Source organism: Hippocampus bargibanti, linkage group LG02 (assembly GCF_051943395.1).
Source record: "Hippocampus bargibanti isolate YZ-2025 linkage group LG02, ASM5194339v1, whole genome shotgun sequence".
In the NCBI taxonomy this organism is placed as follows: Eukaryota; Metazoa; Chordata; class Actinopteri; order Syngnathiformes; family Syngnathidae; genus Hippocampus; species Hippocampus bargibanti.
In genome coordinates this window covers 1609563-1630978 of record NC_142735.1, presented here as the reverse complement: position 1 = coordinate 1630978, position 21416 = coordinate 1609563, and the positions used below count along the sequence as shown (strand labels likewise).

The following is a 21416-nucleotide window of genomic DNA, read 5'->3' as shown; positions in this document are numbered from 1 at the left end:
GAACCAAGCTGGACGCTAATTCCAAGGATTGAAACTCACCGAGCTACACATGAAACGGGTTTGCTCACTCAGGTTTTTGCTATTTTGCATGTTTGCTTTCATACCTGTTTATTTGGCATACCGCTAACTCGCATAACAGCTAGTAAAAACTGCTGATTAAACATTATAATCAAGATCGATGAAAATGTTTCTTCAGCCGTCATCTGCACTTCTTTGAAGATGTCGGATGTTTCGCTCCTCATCTGAAAAGCTTGCCCAGCGAAGTAAAATGTCAGATTTTATTTAACACAATTTGTCAAATACACCCTGCTCCAAAGTCATCAGAACAGAAACATCCAAAGTACCAAATAAAACCAGGAGTAAAACCGAAACAACATGAAGAACACACAACCCACATACAGTGATACCTCGGCTTATACGCTTTAGCTAATGAACCTTTTGCCTTACGAACGTTAAATTTGTGACAATATAATCTTGGTATACGAACTATTTTTTGGGAAACACACACAATGAGTGATGTGTCATTCGCGAACGAGCCGGTTCTTGTAGCTCCTAACAAGTTGCTGGAAATGGCAGCCGGCTTTTTATTCCTCTATTCCTCGCCCCCAGTCTTCGGTTAAAGCCGCAAATGATTGGTCAAGATTCATGGTAGAGGAGGAAGGGGACACACGCAGCAGGACTCACGCAGCAGTGAGCGGGAGGAGGGGTTACAAACACACACACACACGAAAATGGAGACGACAGAGCTTGAAACAAAAAAAAACAAAAGTGAAAAAAAAACGAAAAACAAAATTAAATGGTGAGAAAATGGATAGAAAACATAGTCAAATTTGGACTCGTTTCAACTTTATTGATAGTTCAAAGGCAGAGTGTAGACTGCAAGGTTAAAATATCCCATCAATCAGGCTCCACAAATAACCCGCACAAGCCATCTGTAAAATTTGTACAAGCAAGGGAACCAGCTATTAATGAAGTTTCTAGTGTGGCTGCCTGCATCTGTTGCTGTTGCAATATTACAACTTCTAAGATGTACAACCCAGAGCTCCTTGAGACACTTTATGCTAATAGCTATCCATTCCATTAAGCCATCAACGACCATTACAAAGGTAAATAAAACAGCGTTAGTATAGAGCACAGTTTATTTCTTTAATTACAATACAACAGCACATTTAATATACATAAGATAATGTATATTTTGTGTAGTTTTAAGGCTTATTCTGTTGAAAATTATGTTTTACGGGGACCTGGGAACGGATTATTCTCATTTTAATGGTTTTCTATGGGAAATTAATGTTTGGAATACACATTTTTCTCCTTACACACACTTTCTGGGAACCAATTAAATTTGTAAGCCAAGGTATCACTGTCGTTTTGTTATTTCTATGTAAGCTATTTTATTCATGAAATGAAAGTTAGCTGGATCCACGCTCATGCTGTTGTGGAGCTCGTATCAAATGTCCTTGTTTACTGCCTCATCCCAGCCACCATGATGGCTCGTCAGCTGATCCCCGTCGAATCTTTGCACAAACACATGACTTGTGTGCTCGGTTAGCCTTCTCCTTCACGCCTGCTTCCTAACAACTAAATTATGCATGCATCAGACAAATGAAATCAGCTCGGACATGCCGACAAGAAAGGGCATGGCAGGCGAGCCTGTAAAAAGGCACATGAAAAATAGTTTTAACTCATTCACTGCCTTTCCGGAATTTATTTGGCAATTGAAAATATGACGTGGAGCGCCATTCCCTAATTTGTTCGACTTTTCATTTTTCTTGCAGGGCGGTGCTGATAAAACGCTGGTCAGACCTCTGGCTATGTTTTTGGTACAGCCGCCCCCATTTCAAGCTCAAATAACTCCAGACCCATGTAACTTAGGAATTGACTCTTTTTTTCTGATGAAAGAAGAGAGTCTTACGGTGCTTTAAATGTTTAATACAGGTAACATCCAACTTACGACCGGTTTGACTTATGACCACCCACACTCCCGACCACGACTTCCAGACCCTGTTTTTACAATTTTAATTATACGCCTGACACCACAACGCGCTAGCAGGCCGTTAACGCGTACGGCAATTTTGGCCAACCAGCCAGCATTTCACTCTCGCACAGCAATCGACCGTGTGATGGAACCAGAGGGGGGGGGGGGGGGTTGTTAGTCATTTTGCCTCAGAGTTTCTACTCAACAGTTTTAATTTATTTTTACTTAGGACCATTTTGACTTATGACCGTTTGGTCGGAACGCAACTCGGTCGTAAGATTGCCAATAAAGCGCTGGTCAGACCCCTGGCAATGTTTTTCCCTCCTGCGAGAGGGCAGCATTTGCCTTTTGTACAGCCGTCCCCATTTCAAGCTCAGATAACTTCAGACCCATATAATTTAGGAATTAACTGATAAAAGAAAATAGTCTCATGTTTATTACACTGCATTGAATGTTTATGTAGTACTAAAACTCAATATTCTGTGGGTCCTGAAATTTCAGTGACAATGACAAAAACCCTGGCACTGGAGTGGGCACGTTTTTGCACATCGTCTAGCAGTGAATGAGTTAAAATAAACCATACCTGTCATACATTTTGCCGTACAACGTACTTTTATTCTGGATTTTAAGACATGTACAACGTATAAGGAAATCTGTGCGGAAAAACGCAAATTTGTCCATTAGTACCATCCAGTATGCACTGAATATCACGAAACGGCAAATCAATCAAGTCAAACGAGTTCGCCGCGGTAGCCTCTATCTCTGTATTGTTTTTTTTTGTTTTTTTTTTTGCAAACGAAGCGAGCGGGTTGATGCTACTGTGCGCACAGGTCGTTCGTCTTTCTAAATGATCTCCTTCTTCTCCTCGACTGTAATTTTGTTTTGTGTCTTCTTCGGCTGTACACGAGACTATGGTGGGGTCTTTTTCGGTCCCATAACAGCAAAAATATCTGTGTTTAATCCTTGAAGACGAACGACAAGTGCACTAAGAGAAAGGGGGTGTGGAAAGGTAGGCCGGCTGTGACGTTGTTCGGTTGTGTGGTTTGGTGTTCTTCCGCCGAAAATTACTCCGCCAGTCGCGGTGGGGCCGCACTCTGTGTGTATCCCGAAAAGTAGTGCGTATGCCAATGTTTAATTTTCAGAAATTTAATGTTCGTAAACCGAAAAGTTCGTAAGGCAAGGTGTTCGTAAAACGAGGTTCTACTGTACATAAATAAACCATTTGAAAAAAAGAAAATGGTGTCCGATTATTTTGTATTTTGTAAGCGAAAATACAACAGTTTGTAAGGGCAAGGAGCTGTGGAGCTTGGCAGGCATGATAAACATAATGAACGCTGGCTTCATTTGGTTGAAGAAAGACGTGGAGGAAACAACAAATGGAATATAGATGTGTCTCAAATCTACAAATCTTTCCTTTTACTGCCTCTCTTTCTGATTGGTTAAACGGGTACGATGACCATATGAAACACACACACCCAATCACATTCTCTGTCCAAACACTGCATACATGCCAGAAGGGAAAAAAAAATGCATACAGAGCAAGATGGCGGCGTTTCAGTGAATCCATGGGTAGATATTTTCCTCCTTTCTGCATGTATGCACTTCGGAAGGTACCGGCAAATCGCTGCTTGTTTGATTTGACATGTGCTGTCTTTTTGATTAGCACACATTTGGCAGTCAAATTGTTTTGGTTTGAGATTGAGTGGAAACACCAGATGAAAGTCTTGGCTTCACATTCACACATTCACACACTTCACACTCCTGCTTCTCCAACCGACTTAAGATATTTTTTCCACTTGGCAAGGATGCTGGGAGAAGTAGCGCTATATATATATATATATATATATATATATATATATATATATATATATATATATATATATATATATATATATATATATATATATATATACACAGTAAAGTCTCGTTATATCGATATTCAAGGGAGTCCGAAAAAATATCGATATAACCGGGACTATCGATATATCCAACCCTGTTTGCATGTAATTTTCTCCGTGCGTGCATAGAAATAGTATCGATATAACCGGGACTATCGATATATCCGATATCGATATAACGAGACTTTACTGTATATATATATATATATATATATATGGTGTTGCACCGGTTACCCAAAATGCCTAAAAGTCAATAGTTTCTGTGTTTGAATCTCAACGCGGGCTTATGTAAAGTAGCATGTAAGGTTCATTAAGACTCTAAAAATGGCCCGAGGTGGGAATGTGAATGTGACTGTGTTTGTTTAGTTAGTTGTGTGTAGATCAGTCATCAAAATGAACGTACAGAGTCTCAGGGATGTCACATGGGATTTTGGGGTCTTGTGTAAAAACATTATTTTCAACCTCACTGCTGCAATTTAAAAAAAATACTGTTTTCACAGGCTCCGTTGAAGTCATGTACCTCCCTCCCGTCACCCGCCAATGGAACGTATTTTACAAGCCTTTTAACAGTGTCTGAAATAACGCCTAGCCGGACGCCCGGGGCATGCAACTTTTACGTTGGGCGTGCAACTTTCAAAACGTCTCTGCCCGGGTGGCGAACAACTTCAAGGAAGAAAAATAACTTTTTTTTTTTTTTTTTTTCAAATCAAACATTTACTTGTTTGGTAATTTGCACTCGGCACGGCAGCCAATCAGAAGCCTGCTTTGTGCTTCCGGACTTTCACGAGCGTTATAAGGTCGTGCATTTGCATATCATTTTCGAAAGTAGATGCACAGAACCATCAGCCACAGAAGATTCAAAAGAAGCTAAGAACATTTATGACGCTACAAAACGTAAACGTACATAATCCCGTGACTGTAAAGTGTCCTTGAGAGTTTTGAAAGGCGCTTAGAAATTAATGTATCATCATTATTATTATACAAAGCATCATGGAAAGAGGAGGTCACGTGGCTTGTAGCAGACGACGCAACGCAAATAGTACACAGTGTATGGACAAACAGACAATTGAAGCAAAATCATCAGCAAGGGATATTTACGATAAATTGAGCAAGGGAGCATTTGTGTTAGGTACATCCTTAATATAAAAAAAATCCTTAAAGGACAACCGACGCCTCCGGACAAGTTGTGTCCATAATTTGTAAAATGGCTTCAAATGACTTCTACTGAGCGTATTTTACAAAGATTCCACCGCATATAGCTATATTTTACGTTTTAAGACTCGCGCTGAATATTCGGGAAGTCTTTTGCTTTACACACACTTTCTGGGAACCAATTAAGTTCGTAAGCTGAGGTGTTACTGCATATGCAAATTATGTGATACATTAGTAAAACATTGGATTGGATTGGATTGGATTGGATATATGCCTTTATTAGTCTCACAGTGGAGAAATTTACATTTCATAGACTTCTTCATTTGAATACCACGCTCCTGGACGTCCCAAGCACCAACATCCATAAAACAATAGAAGATAGACATTTTCATGAACAAGTAGATTTGTAACCTGGCGAATGACCTCTTCCTGTGAAGGAGTTTACCAAGTCCTAAATTATGTCCAAGGCCAGATCTCCTACATGAAGATGACTGTTTAACAGGTTGTGTCTGTTCACCTCAGAATGACCTCAGATTTTTTGTGCTTCCATTGTGGGCCTTCTAAGCAGGAAAACAATTTCCTTCTAAGCAGGAAAAAATATGATAACTTCTATTCTGGTGCTCAGTGGGCTGTGCAATGGCAAGTAAGGAGGAGAATGCAGCCGCATTTACAGGCGAAGTCATAACTATATTTCAGTTAGATTCCTTAGGGAATCTTGAGAGCTAGCATATCCCTCCGTTTGTTTATTGCTTGGTCGGATTTGATCGGATTAAGTAGATGAGAAAATGCAATTTCAGGAAAATTACAGGTGAATGCTGGAATGCCGGGGAAAAAAAAAGATGGACTCATGTATAATGAGATGAAATGATATTGAATCAAATGGAATTGTGGAGTGGAAATGGAAGCCGATGGAATGACATTGAAACACATGAAATGATTCTGAATGAATATTGAATGACATGGATCCATGTTAGTAAAGATTGACAATACGCTGATGAAAGTGTGGGACCGTACTGATTGAGAATGATTGACATTAAAAGATAATGAATTATATAAGCGAAAAAAATAGAGGGTGAATTTTTGGTTGATTTTTTTTTTTAACTCATTCACTGCCAGAGGATGTCCAAAAATGTGTCCACCCCAGTGCCAGGGTTTTTGTCACTTTCACACAAATTCCAGAACCCACAAAATATTCAGTTTTAGGGTTACATAAACATTCAATGCAGCGTTAGAAACCCGAGACTCTCTTCTTTCATCAGAAAAACAGAGTTAATTCCTAAGTCACATCGTTCCGGAGTTATATGAGCTTGAAATGAGGGCGGTTGTCCAAATTACAATGCAATACAAATTGGTTTATGTAACGCTTTAACAGCTGAAGCTGAAACAAAGCACTAATATAGAAAAAAGGGACATGCTGCCCCCTTGTGGAAGGGAAAAAAACATTGCCAAAGGCCATGGCCAGCGCTTTATCGGCACCCAAGCATGAAAAAAAAAAAAAAAAAAACGGAAAAATGCCCTCTACGTCATATTTTCAATCCTCGAATACATTTGTGAATGGTAGTGAATGAGTTAATCTCTGTTTTATTGACTTGCTTACATACAGCAAATTGGTATCTTGGACATTGTTGTTGTTTATAGTTAGTTCCTAAGTTATATAGGTCTGGTGTTATCTGAGCGTGAAATAATAATACATTTCATTTCTAAGTGCCTTTCAAAACTCTCAAGCATATGCGCAATATGCTTCTCTAATTTTCTTCGTTAGCCTGGGTTAGCCGTGCGATATCCGAGAGAGTCCCGAAGAAAGACTTTCGGGAGATGGAGGCCTGTGACATTCTGCCCCTCGGCCCTAATGAGAAGCAAGGATGAGATTAGATGCAATTCAATTACACTTCAGCCGCCACGGGTGACGTTTCCCAAGTCATCCTGTTAAAATCCGACTCACAGGCAACGAAGAGGTCGGCGCTGGCCGACACAACAAGTGTGATTTATGCGTACGCAGACACGTCATAAGGCTCGGTACGACATTTCATTGCAGACTGCAAGGTTGGGATATTGGTTAAAAAAAAATGAAAAAACAGTTAAAGGACAACCGACACCTCCAAACAAGTTGTGTCCATAATTTGTAAAATCACTTCAAATGACTTCTACTGAGCGTATTTTACAAAGATTCCAGTGCATATGGCTATATTTTACGTTTTAAGACTTGCGCTGAATATTCAGGAAGTCTTGTTTTTGAGATGGCGACGATTCCTGACGTGACGTCACTGAAGGAACGCCCCTGACAGAGAAAGCAACACACAGCGCATTTTGGGTATTTCAAACTTCGTGTTGATGGTGAAATTAGAAGGAAAACACATAAATAACGCGATGATGAATCATTGTGTGTGGCACCAAGACTACTATTTGATACTAGTTGACACAAATTCCCAGCAGACAAATCAGCCCATTTCCAACGGAGCTTGGACGCCATCTTCTGCATTTTCTTGGACGCTACATTGGTGTCCAGACAGCTCGAATTGATCCGGAAGGACTTCTTTAATTGATTGCAAACATGTATGCTTTCATCTTCAGAACTATTTGAATCATATTCATAACTGAATGAGTAACAAGAAAGCATATTTTCCGAGTCTGAACTCTTTGAAGCCATTGTTTTGATTCTGGAGCAAGGCAGTTTGTGAAGGAGTATCCTGGCATGACGTCACGAACAAGGGGGCGGGACTTTCTGAATCTCCCCAGTTCCGAGCTCATTTTGTGGCATTTTTGGTACACTAAGTCATTTTTATTGGTGTTCAGCATTTGACTAAAAATATCAGCCTGTGTGTTTTGGGTATTTTAGATGCTATTAAACATTTTTCTGATGTCCGTTAGGAAACAAAAAAATGGTGTCAGTTGTCCTTTAAGGCTTCCAAACTTTAGCGCAGACTTTAAAGCAAAACAGGACTTCAACTAATCAATTTCTTGACAAAGTATTTACTTTCCAAGCAGATCCCATCTGCTAATTTCCATACAAATGTAAAAGCAGGCAAGCATGGAATCTTCCTTGAATCTTCAATGAATCCAATTGTTCAATTTCAGAATAAAAAGGTTTATGTGATTCTAATCTCATTGATAAAAAAACACCATGGGTGATTGTGGTTTGCATATTGCATGGTTCTTCTTTCACATCCAAGATTTTAAAATTAACACATTGCGGGATTTCTTATTCCTTCAAAAATATTTGATAAGAATCAGGATTAACCCTATAATGCCATTCATATCATATTTGATACGCAGGTTTCTGAGTCCTCTATCTCACCGACATGATGAATGATTACATTAAAAACAAGTTGTATGTGATCTGATACATGTACAGTGATACCTCAGCTTACTAACTTAATTGCCTCCCGGGAAGTGTGTGTCAGGCCAAAAGTGTTTCTTCCAAATGTTCATTTCCCATAGGAAACCATTAAAAATGAGAATAATCCGTTCCCTGGTCCCCATGAAACACAATTTTGACTAAATAAGCCTTAAAACGACACAAAATATACATTGTTATGTATACATGTGTACAGAAACAGAGCTGCACATGAAAGGGAAACGCAGATGACAGAACTTGAAACAAAAAAACAAAAATGAAAAAAAAACAAAAGTGAAAAGGTGAAAATATGGATAGAAAACAGTGAAATTTGGACTTGTTTCAACTTTATTGATAGGTCAAAGTCAGAGTGTAGACTGCAAGGTTAAAATATCCCATCAACCAGGCTCCACAAAAAAACCCGCACAAGCCATCTCAGAATCAGAAAACCTTTATTCGTCCCATAATGAGGAAATCTGTACAATTTGAAGAGAAAAGACAAGCAAGGGAACCAGCTATTAATGACGTTTCTAGTGTGTCTGCCTGCATCTGTTGCTGTTGCAATATCACAACTTCCAAGATGTACAACCCAGAGCTCCTTGAGACACTTGCAAAAAGCTATCCATTCCATCAAGCCATCAACGACCATCACAAAGGTAAATAAAACGACTATGATACAGCAAAGCTTATTTATTTAATTACAATACAATAGCACATTTATTATACATAAAATAAGGTATATGTTGTGTAGTTTTAAGGCTTATTTCGTTGAAAATTATGTTTTATGGGGACCTGGGAACGGATTATTCTCATTTTAATGGTTTCCTATGGGAAATTAATATTTGGAATACACACTTTTCCCCCTCACACACACTTTCTGGGAACCAATTAAGTTTGTAAGCCAATGTATCACTGTACCTTATTTGTAATTATCAAGTCATAAATGGTGATTATTAAGAAGATGATGGTTCATTTATCTTTTTTTGTTGCCTCCACTCACTGGGTCTCAACTCACCAGAGAGCATTTTAGCCCAGTTAAACTGCATGACATCTCTTAATGTGAGCAGCTTTTATTGCTGGGAAGCCTGCCATGCGATCCAGCTGGCTGAAGGTTGGCGGGGTTCTGAGCGTTTGCCTGAGGAAAATGAATAATACATCCATGTTATTCAAATCGTCACGTTGGCTGTAGGTACCGCAGATGGAAAGGAATTACAGCACACGAGCTCATGGAAAATAGGTGACACTTCAGAAAAGCTTTAGACAATTTCCCTTCATTGTCAGGCATTTTTCAGCATTTTTTTAGTAACCGGATTATCGTAATAACCCGGGATCGTACTAAACGGAACTAATTACAGTGAGACCTCAACTTACAAACACCTTGTCTCACAAACTTTTCGTTTTACAAACGTCAAATTTCTGAAAATTAAACCTTATAATAAGCACTATTTTCATAATACACACGTTCTTCGGCGGAAGCACACGACCGAACAGCACCAACAGTCCTTATGGAAGGTGACTCTCCTTACATAAGCCATCAACGACCATCAAAAAGGTAAATAAAACTTTCTTTTACAGCACAGTTTATTTCTTTAATTACAGTCCTCATGTAATGTGCCTCTCTTTCCAAACAGCAATTCCCATTGATCTTCGACCTCCGCCATTCCACCAAGCCATAAATGACCATCACAAATGTAAATAAAGTTATTTTATGATACAATGCAGTGTATTTCTTTCATTACAATACAATAGCACATTTATGATACATAGAATAAGGTATGTTGTGTGTAGTTTTAAGGCTTATTTAGTTGAAAAGTATATTTTATGGAAACCCGGGAACGGATTATTACCATTTTAATGGTTTCCTATGGGAAAATATTTTTGAGATACACACTTTTCGCCTTACACACTCTGTCTGGGAACCAATTAAGTTCGTAAGTTGAGGTCTCACTGTATACAGAAAAGACTAGAAATTTGCCAGGAAATGAAAATAGTAATATGCAGTACTATCAATATAACAGATATCGATATAACGAGACTTTACTGTAACTCCTAGTTTGTGTTGTAGAACCTCTTTCACCGTTCATTGGTTGCTGCGACTGACCATTTTGCAAGGGGCCACTGTCACTTGTGCACGCCGCCACCTTAAAACACACACACACACACACACACACACACACACACACACACAAATGTGCACAGTATGTATAGTGGTGAGTTGACAACCAGTCGCAAAACAACCGTGAGTGCGTGACAGGTGGACGTCTACAGAAGGCGCAACCTTGCTCTTCGGGACAGATGACACAGTCCTAATCAGGTCTAGGCTATACTCAGCAAAAAGGTCATGTGCTGCTGAGGATGTGACTATTTGCTGCAGTGCAGAAGGCGGATTGGAAGGGCAGGCACATACTGTGCAATAGTCTTAGAGTACTTATGAACGCTGCTTCTTCAGAAAAGGTTACTTGGCCATTCAAAAGGTCTGCAAAGGGGGGAAAGCAGAGCAATGAAGAAGAAGTTTTTGCTGAGGTTATTTTGAGGCTTTTTGCTTACCCTGCTATGTCCTTGCTAAAAAAATAATTCACAGTGAGGTAAAATACAACGACGGAGATTCACTTTGACCCCTTTTTTGGGGATAAATACAGTGATACCTTGGCTTATGAACTTAATTGGGTCCCAGACAGAGTGTGTAAGGCGAAAAGTGTTTATCCCAAAAATTAATTTCCCATAGGAAACCCTTAAAATGAGAATAATCCGTTCCCAGGTCGCCATAAAACATTAGTTTCTACTTTCTAATTGCCTAAGCCTTAAAACTACTCAAAATATACATTATTGTATGTATCATAAATGTGATATGGTATTATAATTAAAGAAATGAACTGTACTTATAATAAAGTCGTTTTGTTTACCTTTGTGATGGTCGTTGATGGCTTGATGTAATGGAGTGGCCGGTTTCATCAGCATTAAACACTTGATGAGGAACGTAGCCTTCTTCTTTCACCATCTTGAAGAATGATCCCTTATAGGTGCTTTCTCTGCCATAATTTTATCTTGTTCCTCATCAATTGTGTTCTGTTTAGCTGGGTCGAATGCTTTTTGCATCAAGTGTACAGATGGCTTGTGCGGGTTATTTGTGGAGCCTGATTGATGGGATATTTTAACCTTGCAGTCTACACTCTGCTTTTGAACTATTAAATTTGAAACGAGTCCAAATTTCACTGTTTTCTATCCATTTTCTCACTCTCTCTGTCGTCTGCCTGTCTTTTTAGTGTTTAACCCCTCCCTCCCCTCACTGCTGCGTTCTTGACCAATCACGTGGCTTGAACCGAAGACTGGGGGCGCGGAATAGAGGACAAAAAAAGTCGGCTGCCATTTTCTTTTTTTGGAGAATGGCTTCACTCTCTCTCTGTCTGTAACCCCCACCCCCTCACTGCTGCGTTCTTGACCAATCACGTAGCTTTAACCGACGACTGTGGGCGGGGAATAGAGGACAAAAACAGTTGGCTGCCATTTTCTTGTGAGGAGAACGGGCTCGTCCCAAAAATTAGTGCGTATGCCAAGGTAAAATTTTCATAAATGTAACATTCGTAAACCGAAAAGTTCGTAAACCAAGGGGTTCGTAAACCGAGGTATCACTGTATAAACCGCACCGTATTATAAGAGTATTCAATGACTGATTATTCCAAATATAATATATAAATCTATAAAAGTTTTACAAATATAAGGCACACCACATCATAAGGTGCTACAGTGGAGGTTGGGGTTATGCACGACTTCTTCTAGAGTGGGAAATTGAGTCACTGACTGCTGAAATTAGTTGTGAGACGTGTGGAGGCTCAATGTGACTTCACATATAAGGCCCACCTGCGTATAAGGCGTTGTTGAAGAAAATCAAGGCTTTTGGGTGCGCCTTATACACCGGAAAATACAGTATATACATTAGAACACCAGCACTAAGTTTAGATGGATGGATGGATGTATTTATTACATCGATTTTTTTGTATGTGTTGTATTTTTTTAGCTGTTGGTGCAAATGTAATGATGAATGGTGAAACATTAACTCATTCGTTGCCATTCCCAAATTTATTCGGTAATTGTAAAATGTGTCATAGAGCGCCATCTGCGAATTTGTTTGGTTTTGTTTTTTTTTTCTTGCGGGGTTGCCCATAAAGCACTGGTCAGACCTCTGGCAATGTTTCGTTCGCTTCCATGAGGGGTCAGCATTTAGCTTTTGTCCAGCTTCAGCTGTTGTTAAAGTGCTGTATGAACCAATATATGAATATGAATTGCATTGTATTGTGTACAGCCGCCCTCATTTCAAGTTCACATAACTCCAGACCCATATGACTTAGGAATTAACTCATTTTTTTACTTATGAAACATAAGAGTCTAAAGCTTCTTACACTGCATTGAATGTTTATGTAGTCCTAAAAATCAATGTTAATAATCATAATACATTTCATTTTAAGCGCCTTTCAAAGCTCTCAAGGACACTTTCCAGTCACAGACAAGCATAAGTACTATAATAAATAAAATACAATCACGAATAGAATACAATTCTGGAATTTGAGGGAAAATGGCAAAAACCCTGGCACTGGAGTGCACACATTTTTGCACATTGTCTGGCAGTGAATGAGTTAACAGAAGCCATATTTTCATACATTTTCATTGTCTGACTTAAAGGACAACCGACGTCACTTTTTTGTTTCTTAACTGACATCAGAAAAACGTTTTATAGCATCTAAAATAGCCAAAACACGCACAAGCTGCAAATTGGGCATTTTCAGAAAGTCCCACCCCCAGTTTGTGACGTCACGCCAAGACGTCTTGCATTGCTTGAGAATCAAAACAATTGCTTCCGATTCTGAGAATATGCTTTCTTGTTACACCTCCAGTTATTAATATGATTCAAATAGTTCTGAAGAGGAAAGCATACATGTTTGCAATCGATTAAAGAATTCATTCCATGCCATTATGAGGCAACATTGAGGAGAAACGATCACCAGAAAAGAGGCACAAAATGGCGACCTCCTCTGGCCACCTCCATTTCCACAGGCTGATAAATTCCTTATATGGAGCTTGGACACCCTCTTCTGGCGGCTTTTGGGTGCAACACAAGGTTTTCAGACCAAACAATACAGCAAAATACATTGACGTGATGGAAGGACTGCTACAATGTGTCTTTTTTCGGTCAGTGGGCGTTCCTTTCGTGACGTCACGTACGGACTCGTCACCAACTCAAAAACAAGACTTCCTGAATATTCAGCGCGAGTCTTAAAACGAAAAATATAGCTTTATGCGGTGGAATCTTATTAAAATATGCTCAGTAGAAGTTATTTGAAGCCATTTTACAAATTATGGACACAACTTGTCCGGAGACGTTGGTTGTCCTTTAACGAGAGCTCAGCTCTGAGCTTCAGTTTCCTTAATTTTCATCATATTCATTCTTACTATATAGCATACTAACGTGCATTTATATATCTTCTGTCATTGCACAAAGAAAAAAACAACCATGCAAGTCTATGATTTTACCACCGTGTTTCCGAATAGTCTGTTAATCATCACAATTCCACATTTTTCTCCGCATAACTTATGTCTTCAATAAATCTTTCCTTGTCCAATGATAAGAGCCGTCAATCCTCCAAAGGAGACGCTTAAGCAGGAAGCGTCAAAGTTAGCATGTCGCTGATCTAAATGCTATAATTCAATTGATTGCCAAGTGCAATAACATCACCCGCTGATCTTTTAATAATATGGAGATATAAATCCATGATATTGCCTTGTCAATATGCAAATGTGGATCAGCACACACGCACACACAGTGCTACACGAAACCAAGGCTCCATACAATATTCTACCGGGACTTGCTGAATGCTTATTTTAGATTGTAATGAGCTGGCCTTTTGACCTTTCGATTCAAGCAGAAAGCCCTCTAGAATAAATTAGCAGCCTTCAAATTCCTGGAAAACTCTTAACGGTGGGGCCAGCTTTTTTCATTGTTTAATCCTCAGGGTCACGACTGGCTCTTTCCTTCCAGGCTTCTCCATACTGCAGGCCATCATGGAGGCGGCGGTGGCCAACAACTGGCAGGTGACCGCTCGCTCCGTCAGCAGCACCACGGATGCGTCGGAGTTTAAACGCATCATCGAGGAGATGGACAGGAGGCAGGAAAAGCGTTTTGTGATTGATTGTGAGGTGGACAGGATCAATATCATATTACAGCAGGTAAGCTTTCACTATGCGCGCACTGTTTAACCATGTAATGTCGAGTTTGTGAGACCTCTATGTCACCAACATGATGATTTTTTTTTTTCATTAAAAAAACTTTTTATATGATCTAATACATGTATTCTGCCCTGTGGTGCATGATAGAGAATAAGAAGTTATCATATTTAAAAGTTTAATGCTGTTGTATGCTTAGTCAACACTTGTGACTCAATATACAATTGAAGCACAGACAAACTGGAGCAATCAGGTCAACAGACAGAGCGAGTTAAACGGTCAGCTTCACATGAGTAATTTAGGACTTCAAACTCCTTATTACAAGAAGAGGTCATTAGCCAGGTTACAAACTTATCAGTTCATGGAAAAGACAATCTTTTATTGCTTACAGCTGTTGGAGCTCAGAACGTCTCGAGGTGTGGTATTATAATCAAGAAAACTATGTTTTACTAATGTATCACTTTAATTTACATGTACTTTCAATAAATAGCTTGGCAGAGGGACGCAGAATTCAGACGTATATCATGGATGACTATGTTTCCTGCCGGCAGTAGGGACAATCTTTCTGGTTCCGAGTCTGTCCAGTGTCTGACTGTCTTATCTCTGACACAGTGTATCATGCTTTTGTTTTGTTTTTTCTTCAGGAAAATCATTGCTAATTTTTGGGAAGTTACAGTGAGAATAACGTCAAAAGACTCAGTCTTTTTTAAAGATAAGTGTTTTCGTCATTGAAAGAATGCACAATGATTAAGTAACTAATTGTTTATACAGTGATACCTAGCCTTACGAACTTAATTGGTTCCCAGAGTAAGGTGAAAAGTGTGTATCCTAAAAATGTATTTCCCTTAGGAAACCATTAAAATGTGAATAATCTGTTCCCAGGTCCCCATAAAGCGGAGGTTTCTAATTTTCTAAGCCTTAAAACTACACAAAATAGACCTTATTTTATGTATAGTAAATGTGCTATGGTATTATAATTAAAGACATAAACTGTACTGTTTAATTAAGACATTTTATTTACCTTTGTGATGGTCGTTGATGGCTTGATGGAATGCAGTGGCCGGTTTCATCAGCATTAAACACTTGATGAGGAACGTAGCCTTCTTCTTTCACCATCTTGAGGAATGATCCCTTGTAGGGGCTTTCTCTGTGATAATTTTATCTTGTTCCTCATCAATTGTGTTCTGTTTATCTGGGTTGATAGATTTTTGCATCAAGTGTACAGATGGCTTGTGCGGGTTGTTTGTGGAGCCTGATTGATGGGATATTTTAACCTTGCTACACTCATAACCTACACTACACTCTGCCTTTGAACTATCAAACTGAAACGAGTCCAAATTTCACTTTTCTATCCATTTTCTGTCGTCAGCCTGTCTCTTTAATGTTTAACCCATTCATTCATTGATTCCTAATCATCATTTTCCACGAAAAAAAAAAAAAAAAAAAAAAAAACATAGCCTGCTAACAAACAAATCAAAAGGAACAATGCAGACCTTTTTTTTCCTCCTCGGAATTCACTGAGCAAGACTGCAAACTTGACCAATCGCTCGCCGACAGCTGAATAGGTCACAGCAGTAAGCCTGCAGTGTGGTTTTTGAAGGTGCACCCGAGCTTATAGTTGAAAGTATGAAGCTATTTTTAAAGACCCCGCCAATGATGTCGCCCGGTTAATCCTCTTCTTTGACAAAAGAAAATAATCCTGAAGAGACCAAAAAAAAAAAAAAAAAAAACAAATCGCTTCCAATCTGTCCACTCGTCCTTGTAGTAGAAGACGTACAACCTTGCATCATATTCCCAATGCGCCCGAGTGCTTGCTGCAATTGCCTCTGTTTATAAGGCAATTATCTAACAAATTAGATTGTGCTTGTTCACATTCATTTGAATATCGGTGTCTCTGTGATTCACCAAAACCCCCTCAGTGATTTTGAGCTTCATTTGTTATGCATGAGTATCATTTGCCAGCCACATTCATACGTTTCCAACATTAATTTGGTATTCTCATAATACTGAAGGTGCATTAATACTGTACAGACGCTCCCCACCTTACGAACGAGATACGTTCCGAGCGGGTGTTCGTAAGGTGAATTTGTAAGTTGCTTCATTGCTATACAGTGAGACCTCAACTTACAAACACCTTATCTTACAAACTTTTCATCTTACAAACGTCAAATTTATGAAAATTAAACCTTATAATAAGCACTATTTTCATAACACCCACCCACCAAGGCTGGCGGAGTGATCTTCGGCGGAAGCACACGACCGAACAGCAGAGGTTAAGTTACCAACAGTCCTTATGGAAGGTGACTCTCCTTCCATAAGCCATCAACGACCATCAAAAAGGTAAATAAAACTTTCTTTTACAGCGCAGTTTATTTCTTTAATTACAGTCCTCATGTAATGCGCCTCTCTTTCCAAACAGCAATTCCCTTTGACCTTCGACTTCCAACGCCATTCCATCAAGCCATAAATGACCATCACAAATGTAAATTAAGTGACTTTATGATACAATGCAGTGTATTTCTTGCATTACAATACAATAGCACATTTATTATACATAGAATAAGGTATGTTGTGTGTAGTTTTAAGGCTTATTTAGTTGAAACGTATATTTTATGGAAACCCGGGAACGGATTATTCCCATTTTAATGGTTTCCTATGGGATTTTTTTTTTTTTTTAGATACACACATTTCGCCTTACACACTCTGTCTGGGAACCAATTAAATTCGTAAGTTGAAGTCTCACTGTATTGTGTATGGAATGTATGTTTAAGTCAAACTCTGAACGGGGAAGTATAAAACACAGACGCTCTAACAGTCGTAAAATAAATTCACACCTACTGCAGTATGCCGACATATATCCTTGTGTCTTCATTAAGCCATTATTGAAGCTGCTGGCACGTAATTCTGTCATCAGCCATTACTTTTTGTCGTGTCTTCCTGGAGAGGGATTTCATTCCCGCCCACATACTCTAAACAGCCAATCGTAAGCGCGCTCGGCGGCTCCTCCTCATAAAGTGAACTGGTAAGAGGTTTTTTATCCTCCCCGCCCACATACTCTACGTAGCCAATCGTAAGCAAGCTCGGCTCCTCCGTCTCGTAGCGACAACTGAGAAGAGGGATTTCCGTCCCGCCCACACACTCTAAACAACCAATCATAAGCGAGATTGGCGGCTCCTCTTCATCATCAACTAGTAAGAGGTTTTTTTCCCCCTCGTATACTCTAAACAGCCAATCGTAAACAAGCTCTCCTCCTCCACGTAGCGTCAACCGGGAAGAAGAGGGCTTTCCTTCCCGCCCACATACTCAACGCAGCCAATCATAAACAAGCTCGCCGCCTCCTCCTCACAATGTCAACTGGCAAGAGGGCTTTTTTCCTCCTCCCCGCCCACATACTCTACCAAGCCAATCATAAGCAAGCTCAGCGGATCGGGGCGTAAACTTGTTGGCAACACTTCAGCATATCCGGGCGCTGATTGGTCAGTCTTGGTGTCCGTCACGTAAACATCCAGCTCTTGAAACGTCCACTCTGTGTGTGTGTGCACGCACGCAGCCATTTGCAAGCGAGCTCGACCGGAAATAGGCGCGCAATACAAAATCTAATTTACAGCATCTCTGTCCGAACATACCCGCAAAAATGTTCATATGTACCGTTATTCGTCATTCGAAAGTTTTTTTTTTTACACTCACTTTTAAATATATTTACTACTTCATCACGCAGCTATGTACAGCGATACATTGGCTTATGAATTTAATTGGTTCCCAGACAGAGTGTGTAAGGCGAAAAGTGTGTATCCCAAAAAATAATTTCCCATAGGAAACCATTAAAATGAGAATAATCCGTTCCCAGGTCCCCATAAATCATAATTATCTACTTTCTAATTTTCTAAGCTTTAAAATTACACAAAGTATACCTTATTTTATGTATATGTAAATGTACTATGGTATTATAATGAAATAAAAAAACTGTACCGTATAATAAAGTGGCTTAATTTGTGTTAAAGTGGTCGTTGATGGCTTGATGGAATGGAGTGGCCGGTTTCCTCAGCATTAAACACTTGATGAGGAACGTAACATTTTCTTTCACCATCTTGAGGAATGATCATTTGTAGGTGCTTTCCTTGCGATAATATGACCTCGTTCCACATCAGTTGTGTTCTGTTTAGCTGGGTTGATAGCTTTTTGCATCAAATGTACAGATGGCTTGTGCGGGTTGTTTGTGGAGCCTGATTGATGGGAATTTTAACCTTGCAGTCTACATTCTGCCTATCAAAGTTGAAACGAGTCCAAATGTCACTGTTTTCTATCAATTTTCTCATTCCCTCTCTATCATCTGCCTGTCTCTTTAATGTTTTAACCACCTACAAGATGTTAATTAACGCTGATATTATATTCTACAAACTAAACTGCTGTGTTCTTGACCAATCACATTGCTTTAACCGAAGCCTGGGGGCGGGGAATAGAAGATCAAAAAAATGTCTGGTGCCATTTTCTTTTTTGGATAATGGCTTCACTCCCTCTCTGTCTGTAACGCCCACCCCCTCACTGCTGCGTTCTTGACCAATCACGTGGCTTTAACCGACGACTGGGGGCGGGGCATAGAGAACCAAAACAAGGCGGCCGCCATATTCTTGTGAGGAGAACGGGCTCGTTTGCGAACTCATTGTGGCAGCTCCGTGTGTATCCTGAAAAATAGTTTGTAAGTCAAGGTAAAATTTTCAGGAATTTAACGTTTGTAAACCGAAAAGTTCGTAAGCCAAGGGGTTCCTAAACCGAGGTATCACTGTACATCCTAATGGTTGAACTTTGTTTTTTTTTTTTTTTAAGCACAGCTCAAATAACCTTTATGACAGCAGTGACCATTTTTATTAGTGATAACCTCAGCGTGAAATTTGTTTTCACTTTTGTTCTGGCCTAATTGAAATAATCCACCAGTCCAGATGAGTAACAGGAAATGAGGGAAGCTGGTGGACTTTGCGCTGCCGAAAGCCCCCTATTGAGGCAGATAAGTGTGTACATTAATTTGGGCACTAACCGTCTGTTATGCGGGAAATAGCTCCCGTTGTGACACTCGCATATACCTTGACATAAACGTTCTGCTTGTACCTGCTGTTGTAGCTGTACCAATTTACCATTGTCCTTGCTGAAGGACAAATGACCAGATTCAATCGCCAGATGGATTTCACTGACAAACTCTTCTGAGTTGTGTACTTGATTGACAACTGTACAGTCAATCTGTCAAAACACACTGAATATATAACTGTAAAAATAATTTAAACACTCTGACGTTGTAATCCTTATGATAATTGGAAATGGTCATTTTCATTGTGTCTTTGCCTCTCATAAGTGCTAATCACCAGTTGGCTAAAAGCTAGCAACCACTCATTTGACGACAATGAGGTTAATAGATGAAAATAGATGGTTTGAAAGGGGAGTAAAAGAAGCAATTTTCATAAAACAGCAAAGCCCTTCACTAAATCGCAATGGTGGGGTGAGGTTCAATTTGGATCTTTCCTACAACCGACTTCTTAGGCAACATAGGCTTAGTTATGCTGATGCGGTGATACCAGATCAAAGGGGGCAATCAGGCCAGTCGTAGACCCATACTCAGGCAGGACAATAGAAGTAATCAGCATAGCCGCAGGAAGTAGTCCTCTCCTCCCCCCATAGTACAGTCTGGCACCGCCACGTCTGGACAGTAGGGATATATATATAGGGCCAAAACTACCAGCAAAAGATTTTAGTTCGCTGACGAAGCCTCTTGGATAAGAAGCGAAATGTCCGACACCTTCAAAGACGTACAGATGACGGCTGAAGAAACCTTCTCATCGACTAATCGCCAGTTGTAGGTCAGCTAGCTAGTTGTGAGCGGGGGCAATAAGGCAGCGATATTTGTAATTCTGCTTTTAATAACATTAATTTTTTCAGGATTATCATTACCAAAGAGAGATCAATATATTAGAAAATATGTTTATTGTTATTGTTGTTTACCTCAGAAAGCGATATTATCTACTGCATTTATTGTGATCTGTAGATTGTTATACAGTCATTATATTTGATTGTGGATCTTGCCCAAGATGCTCACACGGTAACAAATCTAGGTAAAAGGTATTGTTTGGAATAATTATGTAACAATTAAAGATTATGTATGTCATTCATGACCGACGCCCAACCACTGCAACCCTGTGCAAAGCTATTTATTGAGAGTATGTGCAAATTTAACTGATACATTAGTAAAACACAGTCTTCTTGATTTGAATACCATGCACCTTGAGGTCCCTAAGCACCAACAACTATAAAACAACAGAACATAGACATTTTAATTTGTTGTCCCTTCCGTGAAGTGATACATTGGTAACCTGGCTGATGAGCTCTTCCTGTGAATGAGTGTACCAAATCCTAAATTAGTCCAAGGCCTGATCTCCTACATGAAGATGACAGTTTAACAGGCTGTGTCTGTTCAACTCAGATTGACCCCGGATTTTCTGTGCTTCCATTGTGGGCCTTGTGTTCGGCGGCATTAAACTTTTAAATATGATACCTTCTATTCTGTCTATTTTCTATCATTCCCACCTCTTTATCATATATGTAGTGTTCTCTCCCATTGTACATGTACATATCTTTATAGAGCATATACTTTATTAAATGTTTATTTTTCAGTACAAAGCAATACAGGTTACTTATACAAAGCCTTAAACATACATTCCATACAAAATGTAGCACTGGAGCAACTTGCGAATGAATTCACCTTACGAACAAATTCAACTTCTGAACAAATTCACCTTACGAACGACCGTTCGGAACGTATATCGTTCGTAAATTGGGGGGCGTCTGTACAGTT

At 39.5% G+C, this 21416-nt stretch overlaps 1 protein-coding gene across 3 annotated transcripts in view; it reads left to right on the top strand.

The window, feature by feature from the left end:
• The window catches only part of LOC148901099 (glutamate receptor 3-like), a 205863-nt gene that overhangs the window by 121169 nt on the left and 63278 nt on the right, over nt 1-21416 (top strand). For all 3 annotated transcript variants that reach the window (XR_016118217.1, XM_089019967.1, XM_089019977.1), the window contains exon 8: nt 14394-14581. Coding sequence is in view for 2 of the 3 variants with exons in the window: in XM_089019967.1 (XP_088876093.1) it covers nt 14394-14581 (188 nt within the window). In the remaining variant the exon portion in view is untranslated. The remainder of the gene's footprint in view (nt 1-14393; nt 14582-21416) is intronic.